We start from the raw sequence: 12,897 nt of genomic DNA on the forward strand, positions 1-12,897 counted from the left end.
AAAAACTCAATGACTGTGACACACAAGGAGAGATGAGGGGACACTAATGACTATGACACACAGGAAGAGATGAGGGGACACTAATGACTGACACACATAGAGATGAGTAGAAACTAATGACTGACACACAGGGAGAGATGAGGGACATTAATGACTGTGACACACGGAGAGATGAGGGGACACTAATGACTGACACGGGGAGAGATGAGGGGAAACTAATGACTGACACACAGGGAGAGATGAGGGGACACTAATGACTGACACACATAGAGAGATGAGTAAATACTAAATGACTGTGACACACAGGTAGAGATGAGGGGACACTAATGACTGACACACAGGTAGAGATGAGGGGACACTAATGACTGACACACAGGTAGAGATGAGGGGACACTAATGACTGACACACAGGTAGAGATGAGTAAAAACTAAATGACTGTGACACACAGGTAGAGATGAGGGGATACTAATGACGAACACAGGAAGAGATGAGGGGACACTAATGACGAACACAGGGAGAGATGAGGGGACACTAATGACTGACACAGGAAGAGATGAGGGGACACTAATGACTGACACAGGAAGAGATGAGGGGACACTAATGACGAACACAGGAAGAGATGAGGGGACACTAATGACTGACACAGGAAGAGATGAGGGGACACTAATGACGAACACAGGGAGAGATGAGGGGACACTAATGACTGACACAGGAAGAGATGAGGGGACACTAATGACGAACACAGGGAGAGATGAGGGGACACTAATGACTGACACAGGAAGAGATGAGGGGATACTAATGACGAACACAGGGAGAGATGAGGGGACACTAATGACTGACACACAGAGAGATGAGTAAAAACTAAATGACTGTGACACACAAGGAGAGATGAGGGGACACTAATGACTGTGACACACAAACATAACAAAACCTGTCCAGAGGGAAAGTTGCTGAGTTGCCCATAGCAACCAATCAGATAGCTTCTTTCATTTTTAACAAGGCCTCTGAAAAATGAAAGAAATGATCTGATTGGTTGCTATGGGCAACTCAGCAACTTTTCCTCTGGACAGGTTTTGATAAATCTCCCCCTATATAATTGTGGGGGGTCCAACTACTGGGACTCCACCGTCATTTCAAAAAAACCAGGGGCCCAAGACGTGTGTGTGTGGAAAATACCGTCCCATTCATTCAATCAGAGCTACTGGAGATCCCTGAGTACAGAGTTATCTATCTCCAGCGGATCCCATAGAGCAGTGGTCTTCAACCTGTGGACCTCCAGATGTTGCAAAACTACAACTCCCAGCAAGCCCAGACAGCCAACGGCTGCCATAGAGGATGAATAGAGCTGCAACTGAGCACGTGCTGTGCCGCTACATTCACTCAGGGGACAAGTGGTGGTGTCTATGGTTGGACCCCCACCGATCGGATACTTATCACCTATTTTGTGGATCGGTGAATCAAGGGGTATTCCGCTGCTCAGCGTTTGGAACAAACGGCGCCGGGGGCTCGTGACGTCATAGCCCCGCCCACTCATGAAATCACACCCCGCCCACTCAATGCAAGTCTATGGGAGGGGGCGTGGCAGCCGCCACGCCCCCTCCCATAGACTTGCATTGAGGGAGCGGTGCGTGACAGCATCAGTTTGTTAGTTCCAAACGCTGAGCAGTGGAGTACCCCTTTAAGGGGTTATAAAACGTAACACTTTAGCTCTAACCATGTATATGCGCACCCACAATGCACAATGCATCACAAGACACAAAACCAGTAAAGTATTTATAAAGTTATTGCCCATTTTATGTAGAATTTAACAGAATGTGGTAAATTGACATTTAGAATAGGAGTTTTCCTATAACTACACCCCGCGGGCAGACCATGCTGGCATTTGTGATAACACTACAGCTGGATAACCACAGGCTCCCAAAAACTGAATTAAACAATATGATTAATAGAATTATCCTAAATACCAATAATCGGATCTAATCTGACGCGCTCCATTTAATCATTAATCTGAGAAATCAGTTCTACCCGGCACAATACAGATCCTGACACTGGTGACGGCGGGCGCCTGCTCTCCCCCTCTTCGCCAGCTCGCTTCGGATGGAAAATATTATAAGCCAAAAGTTTTATGGCTACTGTGCCATGTCCTCGTACCTGGTAACCCGGGTCTCCAGAAACCTCTGCAACTCATGACTGCTCACAACGGCCATGTCCCCGTTTCCAAGATCCTTGCAGATTTTTTGTGCTTCGTACCATCCAGCTTTTTCCGATACCAACTGGTAACAATTGTTATTATCTGGGTACACCACACTTCCAAGTGGACAGGCAGGGGACACTGCGGGATAGTGGAGAAAGTTACATCAGTTTTGGCTACTGCTCTAACATCTGGGTGACTACTTATAGGGTCCATTGCTTGGGACTCCCATCTATTAGCTGGGCCATTTAGATCTTCCAACGCTTGGGCCTCCCATCTATTATCTAGGCCATTTATGTGATCCACCTCTACCCCCCCATCAATTAGCCAGGCTATTTATATAGTACACCACCTAGGGCCCTATCTATTAGTCAGGACATTTATATAGTACACCACCTGGGGCCCCATCTATTAGTCAGGACATTTATATAGTACACCACCTGGGTCCCCCATCTATTAGTCAGGACATTTATATGGTTCACTACTGAGGAACCCCATCTATTAGTCAGGACATTTATATGGTTCACCACTGAGGACCCCCATCTATTAGTCAGGACATTTATATGGTTCACTATTGAGGAACCCCATCTATAAGTCAGGTCATTTATATGGTTCACCACTGGGGACCGCCATTTATTAGTTAGCCCATTTATATGGTCCATCAATGAGCACCCCCATCTATTAGTCATCCAATTTATATGGTTCACAACTGGACCTTCATCTACTAGTCAGACCATTCATATGGTTTACCTATGGGGACCCCCATCTATTAGTAAGCTCATTTATATGATTCACCAATGAGGACCCCCATCAATTAGTCAGCCCATTTATATGGTTCATAACTGGAGACTCCCATTTACTTGTTGGGCCATTCACATGGTTCACCACTGGGGACCCCCGTCTATTAGTCAGGCCATTTATATGGTTCATAACTGGGGACTTCCATCTACTTGTCGGGCCATTCACATGGTTCACCACTGGGAACCCCTGTCTATTAGTCAGGCCATTTACATGGTTCACCAATGGGGACCCCCATCTATTAGTCAGGCCATTTATATGGTTCACAACTGGGGACCCAATCTATTAGCCCAATTATATGGTTCACTACAGGGGACCCCATCTATTAGCCCAATTATATTAGTCAGGCCATTTATATGGTTCACAACTGGGGACCCCATCTATTAGCCCAATTATATGGTTCACTACTGGGGACCCCATCTATTAGCCCAATTATATTAGTCAGGCCATTTATATGGTTCACAACTGGGGACCCCATCTATTATCCCAATTATATGGTTCACTACTTGGGACCCCCGCATCTATTAGTCAGGCCATTTATATGGTTCACCATTGGGGACCTTAATCTATTAGCCATGGCGGACAGTTGTGACAAAAGTCATTTCTTGACTGAAATAGGCAAAACCACTTATAATAAAGTCCCTCATTTATTGTAACGGGCACTATAAAGTACTATATTTCCCTTGCAATACCAGATTATCTTCGAGAGCCCAGCAACTGGCAACCCCCACCCCCCCCCCCCACCCCCCTCTCCAAATAAGCTCAAGTTAAGTTTTGAAATTGAGCAGAAGTAAAGTCAATCCGGGCATTCTCAATACCTGAAACGAGAATTATTTATTCAAGCATTCACTGAATACAATTTCGTTTTGAAATTGGACTGTATGGCATGGACAATCCCTATCAGAGAATTACAATTAAAGGGGTTATCCAGGAAAAAACGTTTTTTATATATATATATATCAACTGGCTCCAGAAAGTTAAACAGATTTGTAAATTACTTCTATTAAAAAATCTTAATCCTTTCAGTACTTATGAGCTTCTGAAGTTAAGGTTCTTCTTTTCTGTCTAAGTCCGACACCTGTCTCGGGAAACGCCCAGTTTAGAAGAGGTTTTCTATGGGGATTTGCTTCTAAACTGAGCATTTCCTGAGACACGTGTCATCAGAGAGCACTTAAGACAGAAAAGAACAACCTTAACTTCAGAAGCTCATAAGTAATGAAAGGATTAAGATTTTTTTATAGAAGTAATTTACAAATCTGTTTAACTTTCTGGAGCCAGTTGATATATAAAAAAAAAGTTTTTTCCTGGAATACCCCTTAAAAGTAATTCCATGATATATGGCTAATATTGGGGTCGCAACCTTTCCAGGTGGGAAATTGGTGGTGGAATCAAATCCAAATTGGTGGTGGAATCAAATCCTTAGTTGGTGGTATGGCCAGAAAATACAGATGCCATGTCCAGCTTGCTTAATTCTGTGAATGGTCTTCTTTTGGCTAAACCCAAGACCTTTCTTGTGTTCCAAGAATTTACACTACTACACAGATCACATCTTATTCCTGCTTACCTATCTCACCGCTCTCAGATGTTACAGTAGACACCACTTCAACCTCAGTTCCTCCTCGCACCTTCACCTGGACATCCACACTGTCATTGGTCCTCACCAGAGATGGGCATGTGACCCGTATCTCCTCAGGCAACCCTAGCACCTTCAGTTCCTCCTGAATGAGAAGGTCTCTGTTACCCAGACGTAGAGTCACAGTCACGTTGTACATCCCCGGTTGGGCGTACCTATGGGTGATGTTAAGCTCACTGGTGCTATAGATCTGATTTCCCAAATCCCAAAGGAGAGGAGTAACAGGGATCGGAGCCTCGACTTGTAGGTGCACAGACTCCCCAAGTCTATAGGTTTCTTGGGAGTGCTGCAAGACGGCAAAAGACTTGGTGCCAGTGGCCTCTTGGACAATTGTTAGGTTGCAGTCAGAGAAGACGGACGGAGAATTGCACACCTCCTGACACTGAAGGGACATGTTGGTAGAAATGGGATCACCACAAAGGCAACCATGTTTAGGGTCAAGGCTCCAAAAGCTGTAGAGGTTAGCAAAGCACTGTGCGCTGCAAGTCTCATTGGTTAGATGAGGCACATGGATGGGTATGAAGGTCAACACGGATTCATTGGTAAATGATGGATTTTGTGGACAGAAGATTACGTCACCTCCTGCAAAAAAGAGAGATATTAACGGCCCTGTTTGGGGTCTTCCTGGTATATCTAGATCTCCCTTTCTGTATACCCAATGTTTGCATGATACATAAGCACTGTGCTTACCAAGTATACCGTATATACTCGAGTATAAGCAGAGTTTTTCAGCACGTGCTGAAAACGCCCCCCTCGGCTTATACTCAAGTGAACTCTCCGCCTGTTAATCCCTTCTCAGTGGTCTTCAACCTGCGGACCTCCAGATGTTGCAAAACTACAACTCCCGACATGCCCGGACAGCCATCGGCTGTCCGGGCAGGCTGGGAGTTGTAGTTTTGAAACCTCTGGAGGTCGGCAGGTTGAAGACCACTGCGGCCTTCCTCATCATGCAGACACCCCCTTTAGTTTTCTACTCACCTCCCCTCGGTGGGAAGGAAGGGTGAGCTGGTCTGGGCCATCTATGCTGCAGGGACGTCCCTGTGCTTCTTCATCAAAGCAACGTCACTAGTCCGGGGCCGGGCCCGGAGCGCGGAGAAGAGGGCCCCCGGGGTGAAAATGGACAGCCCGGAACGACTAATCCTCCCCACCGGACGGTCCCTGCAGCATAGATGGCCCGGAAAAGCTCACCCTTCCTTCCCACCGAGGGGAGGTGAGTAGAAAACTAAAGGGGGTGTCTGGATGATGATGAAGGCCACAGTGGTCTTCAACCTGCGGACCTCCAGAGGTTTCAAAACTACAACTCCCAGCATGCCCGGACAGCAGATGGTTGAAGACCACTGATGAAGGGATTGACAGGCGGTGATGATGAAGGGGGGGGGGATGATGATGGGGGTCTGGATGATGACATGGGGGGGGGGGATGATGTATTTCCCACCCTAGGCTTATAGTCGAGTTAATAACTTTTCCTGGGTTTTTGGGGTGAAATTAGGGGCCACGGTTTACATTCGGGTCGGCTTATAACCGAGTATATACGGTAATAGCCATTACATATTGGATAAACACAGACAACAGACATGCAAAATTCTGTAGTGTCACTAATCCCAGGTGTGTCTAACCCATAAAGGACAGTTCTAAAAAATGTAAGGGGTATTCCGGTTTTATACATCTTATCCCCTATCCAAAGCATTCTGTGCTTCCGTGGCCGTGACGTCACGTTCCAGTCTCGGAGGCAGCGGCCGGCAAAGAATACCAGAGGCTGCACTGAGATCGCGTGGGTCCCCAGTGGCAGGACCCCTGCGATCATACATCTTATCCCCTATCCTTTGGATAGAGGATAAGATGTATAAAGCCGGAATATTCCCAAGATATTGGGGAAACTGATATAGCCCTACTAGAAAAAGACGGGAATGTTTACTCACCACACGTGGACTTGGAGAAAGAAACATTGAGCAGAGGCTGGCCGGATACCATTGGAGGCCCATCACAGATGGTAGAGTCCTTCTGTGCCAATGTAACCCCATACTCAGCAGCCCATAACGGAAGCCATGACATACGGCAGTCGCAAAGCAACGGGTTGTCACTTAGGTCCCTGCAAAAGATGAGTAATGGTTCAATTCACACTGGCTCCAAAGCTCAACCCAACACAAATGCAATTTCTAAGAGGCTCCTCACAATATGCCACACAGAAGCCAGATCCTGTACATCAACCACATGGCGCCCACATAGTTTTACACGGTGTTCAGGTGAATAGTGTTTAGTGGTCCCATTCAGCGCCCCTTGTGATTTATACCAGAAAATTAGATCATTTACAGATCATGGGTGGTCTAAGGCAGCAATTAAGTTAAAGGGGTTACCCTATTTTGTAAAGATTTTTTCCTATCTACCGGATAGGGGATAACTATCTGATCCCTGAGGGTCTGACTACTGGGGCTTCACAACGTGAAACTGTGTCTCCCCTTAGAATGGAGCAGCAGGCTGCACATGTGGGCCGCCCCATTCATTCTCTAAGGGAGCTGCTGAAAAGATTTAGCTGTCTCCACAGCTCCTATAGAGCATGAATGGTGTGGCCCATATACGTACTGCTTCATTCTAATGGGAGACAATGGTCCCTCAGATAGTTATCCTCTATAATATTGTGGTCATACTCACCGGCCCCAATCCCACACCACCTCTGTCCCAATGCTCCCTGGTCCCACCTGAGCAGCGGTTCCTGCTTTCTACTGACACCCAGGGAGAGGGTTTAGTGAAAACTTACTTCATGTCAATAAAACAAAAGCACTGCTTACCCGGAACCCCAGAACTATCAGGACAGAAGCAGCATGGGATCAGGGAAGGTAAGTATCATTCATTTTCTCCCAGCCGGACCCATACATGTCAGACACCCCCTTTGTGTCCCTGATTGTCTAGGGCAGGAAAAGTGTTGGCGAAGAGGTCACTATCCCATTACTGTCTAGGTTATTAGTATTACATATTTAAACCTACGATGCTCATATACTCACAATTCTGTCAGATTCTGTAGTTGCCTGAATAGTCTTCTGTCCAGGGTTTCTATACTGTTGTTTGAAAGATCTCTAATAGAAAAAAAGAATAAATATAAGAACAACTGATCCCATCTAAATCCTCCACATATCCTACAGATTACTGTATTACATTTTGAGTTCTGTCTGTAAAGTAGACCAGATGCCTCCACATTGTTAAAGCAGCCGTCTCACACCACTAAGTTAGTGCCAACCGTGTCCATGTTACTAATCTTCTCCAAACAACCATCTAGGGATGCATAGGCACATACCATGACTAGCCAAAGAACCAAGGGTTTAACAGTGCAATAGAATTTTCATTTCATACATACAGCACGTTTCTGGGCCACTCTGGCCCCTTCATCAGGATCCTGTCCATAGGCTGTGCCCGGTATTGCAATTCACACTGATAAAGGTGGCACTGGTTAAAAATGAAGTTCTGATAATCCATCTTCTTTCATATAAATGCTGGATCCGTGGGATTTTATGAGACTATGGAACATCAAATCAAATAGGAAAGACCTAATGTGTCACTCAATAAATCACATACACTGTATAAGAAGAAAGGAAATTGATAGACTGAGAACAGTGTTTCCCAACCAGGATGCCTCCAGTTACTGCAAAACTACAACTCCTAGCATGCTGGGAGTTGTAGTTTTGCAACAGCTCGGGATCCACAGTTCTTGAGACCACTGACATAGAAGATGGATTCTGCCCAAGGACTCAAGAAGTAGTAAATTAATTACAGTGATCCCTCAACTTACAATGGCCTCAACATACAATAGTTTCAATATACAATGGTCTTTTCTGGACCATCGTAAGTTGAAACCAGACTCAACGTACAATGTACAGACAGCCCAGATCTGTGATACCTGTCAATGGCCGGAAGAACCGGCCAATCAGAATGGGCATTCACTGGTAAAACCCCTGTATTACTGAAGCGTATGCACTGAGAGTGTCTAGTAGCGCCCACTACAGTACAGGGAGGTATTACATGTTCTGTACTCTTTATCTGTATTACTGAAGTGTATGCACTGACTGGTGTCTGGTAGCGCCCCCTACAGTACAGGGAGGTATTACATGTTCTGTACACTTTACCTGTACCAGGGTTAGCTGCTCCTTTGGACACCAGGTGAGGGCGACTCCATTACTTTTTAGGACACTTTGTACTGTACAGGACCCTGAAGAAGCTCCTGTCCTCTACATAGACCAGTGTTTCCCAAGCAGGGAGCCTCCAGCTGTTGCAAAACTACAACTCCCAGCATGCCCGGACAGCCGTTGGCTGTCCGTGCATGCTGGGAGTTGTAGTTTTGCAACAGCTGGAGGCTCCCTACTTGGGAAACACTGACATAGACAGTGATTACAGCTCCCAGCAGATCTTTATTACTTTTATATGTAAGGATTTGCTTTATCGTATATTAGTTGTCTACTTATTTTTCTTTAATTCTCACTTTTTCCAATTTTTGGATGACATTTTGGTGCCTTTAGAACCAATTACCAGGTTTCCATAGAGTTCTGGTCTCAACATACAATGGTTTCAACATACAATGGTCGTCCTGGAACCAATTAATATTGTAACTTGAGGGACCACTGTATACATAAGACAGTCAGTCCTACTGAAACTCTTTGTAATGTGAATGGTTGCCATAACTGGCCATACATTATCAACAACAATGGAGGAAGGCTAAACAATCTTGTTAGGAACATTCTGAGAATATTCTGAAAACACTTTTTCCGACAGATCATTCATGGGCAAAATATTTGATCTTTAGGCTAAAATTTTTAACACAGGCAATAACGGTGGGTTATCAGTTGGCTAAAATGACCATTCACTAATATATTTTACACAATTTTCTTCTTGGATAAGGAGAACCTTTAAGGAGAACTGTGGCAAAAAAAACATGTATTTTGCCATTTTGCCTAGATTGCCGCTCTAAAATAATAAACCTTAAAGGGGTACTCTGCCCCTAGACATCTTATCCCCTATTCAAAGGACAGGGTATAAGATGTCTCAGGACACGTGTCTTGGGAACCGCCCAGTTTAGAAGAGGTTTGCTATGGGGATTTGCTTCTAAACTGGGCGGTTCCCGAGACACGTGTCATCAGAGAGCACTTCTGTAGTATAGGAAAAAGAGTCGGCACTTCTGTGGTGGGTGGTGCACGTGGAAGAAACAGGCATATAGAACAAAAAGTCCCGGCACTCACCAAGTTGCAAGCCAATTCGTATTTATTGTATGCGGGTAAACAGGACGCGTTTCGGCAAAGCCTTCCTCTGCTGTCTTTACAGCAGAGGAAGGCTCTGCCGAAACGCGTCCTGTTTACCCGCATACAATAAATACGAATTGGCTTGCAACTTGGTGAGTGCCGGGACTTTTTGTTCTATATCAGAGAGGACTTAGGCTGGGTTCACACTACGTTTTTGCCATACCGTTTTCAATCCGTTTTTCTAAAGAAAACCGTGTGGCAAAAAAACGGATGGAACAGTATGGAAAAAAGTAAACCGTATGCGTTTTTAAACAGTATACTGTTTTTAAAAGTGCATACAGTTCCGTCAGTTTTTATAAAAAATAAAAAAAAAACATACGTTTTTGAAAATTTTGTCCATTTTTAATGGGAGGGGTCTTGGGTTGACCACGATTTTGTCTCCGGTTTAAAAACCGTACTGCAACCGCATACGTTTTTTTTTAACATGGACGTCAATGGGAAACGCACATGTATACGGTTCCATACGGGGAAAACGTATACGTTTTTACTTTGCACATGCGCATTTGGATCTTAAAGCCCCCACCCAAGACCCCTCCCATTAAAAATGGACAACATTTTCTAAAACGTATGTTTTTTTTTTTTTTTTTATAAAAACTGACGGAACTGTATGCACTTTTAAAAACAGTATACTGTTTAAAAACGCATACGGTTTACTTTTTTCCATACTGTTCCATCCGGTTTTTTTTTTTTGCCATACGGTTTTCTTTAGAAAAACGGATTGAAAACAGTATGGCAAAAACGTAGTGTGAACCCAGCCTTAGACAGAAAAGAACAACCTTAACTTCAGAAGCTCATAAGTACTGAAAGGATTAAGATTGTTTTAATAGAAGTAATTTACATATCTGCTTAACTTTCTGGAGCCAGTTGATATATTAAAAAAAAAAGTTTTTTCCTGGAATACCCCTTTAATAAACTGGTGGTCCCTTCTAATAAAGAGGGAATGTCCGAAGTGGACAACCCCTTTAGTGTTTCTTAAAAATGATATAAGATATCCAGAACAAGTCATGCTGAGAATATGTTTGGTAGTGAGCAAACAAATTAAATTATCAAACCACAATGAATCACAAACAGCCCCCCCCCCCACCCCCCTGGCAATGGGTCAAACACAGGGAAGCCAACATGAATTTCGTCTGTTTCATGTACAATCCTGACACTGACCTCATCGGACTCAACACCTTCTAAGGACACCATTAATAAGTCCTCTACAGCTGAGGATCTCTCGTAGCGGTGGGGTGGGAGAGCGCTGTAAGCGTGCTGTCAATGAGCAATATCCCCAGAGAGCCTGCTGGACTATTGAGAAAATTCAAGTTGTGTAAACTTTCCCACGGATGCAGCGATGGCGGTGAGGTAATTCTGGCCATGGACCATCAGCTCTAAATCCCAAAAATAGCTGGAGACAACACCTACCCACTGCATTCTGCCTGTTTCCCCAGTGTATGTCATGTGTTAACCCACAGGAAGCCAACACAGTCACTACAAAAACATCAAGATACAACTCCCTTCTTGTCAGGCAATGGTGGGTCCACCTGCCTCTAAGAGAAGTTGACACAGGGCCGGCCCAATGGGTGCGTCTGAGGGGAGGGCCAATGACTTAAAAAAAATTGGCACAAAGAGTGGGCACACACAATCCCACCTAAGGACCCCATTACATATATACATAATAGGACTAGCTATCTGCCGGCGACGTTTGCTTGTTTATTGGCTGATTGGGTTGTTTTGACCTGCCAAAAAACCACTAGTCATCGGCTGCACGTCACACCGTGAAACATGGGTGCAGAAACCTAGCGATCGTTCCTACAGCCCTACCCATCCGCCGATCAAACTATGAATAGGCTTTGTAAACATTTTTTCATTTATATACAGCATCAGGCGAATGTTAAGTTAAAGGGGTTATCCAAAATAAGGTTACTTTACTATTTACCTGTCAGACAGTAATGGACGTGCTTAGGATCCGTGCTTGTCTTGGGGCTAAATGGCTGTGTTGTGAGTCCACCATAACGCTGCTGCTTTCTTTTGTTGAAATGGCTATTTCCTGTTGGAGTTCCCTCTCTCCAACTACAAGTCCCAGGATCCCTTGATTGTAAGTGTGAGGTCACTTTTCTTCATCCTGCACAGCTGAGCTGCCTTGTATGCTGGGCTGTGATTGAAACTACCATTCCCTGCAGAGATTTATCTTCCTCTGAATATTCAGGGAACAATATAAGGGTGCATTCACATAACGATTTCAGCATATGGCAGCCGTATGCCTTATGCCCAAATCATGGTGTAAATGCACCCTGAGAAAGATCTTTTGTCCAACTATTGGTAGAAAAATGTCTTTAATTGGCTAAAAATGCAGAATAATGGTTCAGCTGACCACCATGTCTACAGGCATGCAGGTGCCGTCTTTTTCTGCCTCTACTCCCACTACAAAGCAATGGCCCCCTGACAGACCCCACTGACTATAAAGGGATCCATCAGGTACCCGTTGTTGCCCACTGTGCCCTATCCAGATAATGGCCGTTAAGGCAAAAAAAAAAATTGGAGCTTAACAGCCGTTCTCGACAGGGCACAATGGCAGTGTGAAAGCAGCCTTGCTGAGCAAGAGGAGTCAAGTGGAAGAACCTTCTAGGCACGGGAAAAAGGCTAAAATTTACACCCAGCCAATGCTAGGAATGTAAGCTCAATAATTGGACAGACATGTATGAGAAGTGCGATTAGCGGGGTTAATGATGGGGTCGTGACGTCTGACGGATATTTAATTGGCATAAGACTGAGTAACTTGTGGGAAGAAAAGGAAGAGAAAAATAATATAAGAACATTGCGTTCCCTAGGTCAGGAAGTAAAAAATACTCTATGACTCAGGTCTAGTGCAGATAGTCTAAACAAGGTCAGATTGATAGACATATAGATACATAGACATTTAGATACATGCTCTACAGTAGTTCTGTTGTGGTACTGGCGCCCATGACCCTGACCACCATTGTATAAGACCTTCCTTTCCGGAGGTGCT

General features: G+C 44.6%; 1 protein-coding gene across 2 annotated transcripts in view; it reads right to left on the bottom strand.

Annotated features, from left to right (window-relative positions):
• The window catches only part of PKD1 (polycystin 1, transient receptor potential channel interacting), a 185,255-nt gene that overhangs the window by 109,528 nt on the left and 62,830 nt on the right, over positions 1–12,897 (bottom strand). The window contains exons 1-5 of one of the 2 annotated variants that reach the window (XM_056535585.1): positions 11,064–11,163; positions 7,623–7,694; positions 6,543–6,712; positions 4,555–5,205; positions 2,153–2,333 (exon numbers count right to left, since the gene is read on the bottom strand). In XM_056535585.1, coding sequence (XP_056391560.1) covers positions 2,153–2,333; positions 4,555–5,205; positions 6,543–6,712; positions 7,623–7,694; positions 11,064–11,068 — 1,079 coding nt within the window. In that variant the 5' untranslated portion in view covers positions 11,069–11,163. Of the gene's footprint in view, positions 1–2,152; positions 2,334–4,554; positions 5,206–6,542; positions 6,713–7,622; positions 7,695–11,063; positions 11,164–12,897 lie in introns of those variants that run through there. The other variant, XM_056535584.1, reaches the window with a different exon arrangement.

Source organism: Hyla sarda, chromosome 8 (assembly GCF_029499605.1).
Source record: "Hyla sarda isolate aHylSar1 chromosome 8, aHylSar1.hap1, whole genome shotgun sequence".
Lineage (NCBI taxonomy): Eukaryota > Metazoa > Chordata > Amphibia > Anura > Hylidae > Hyla > Hyla sarda.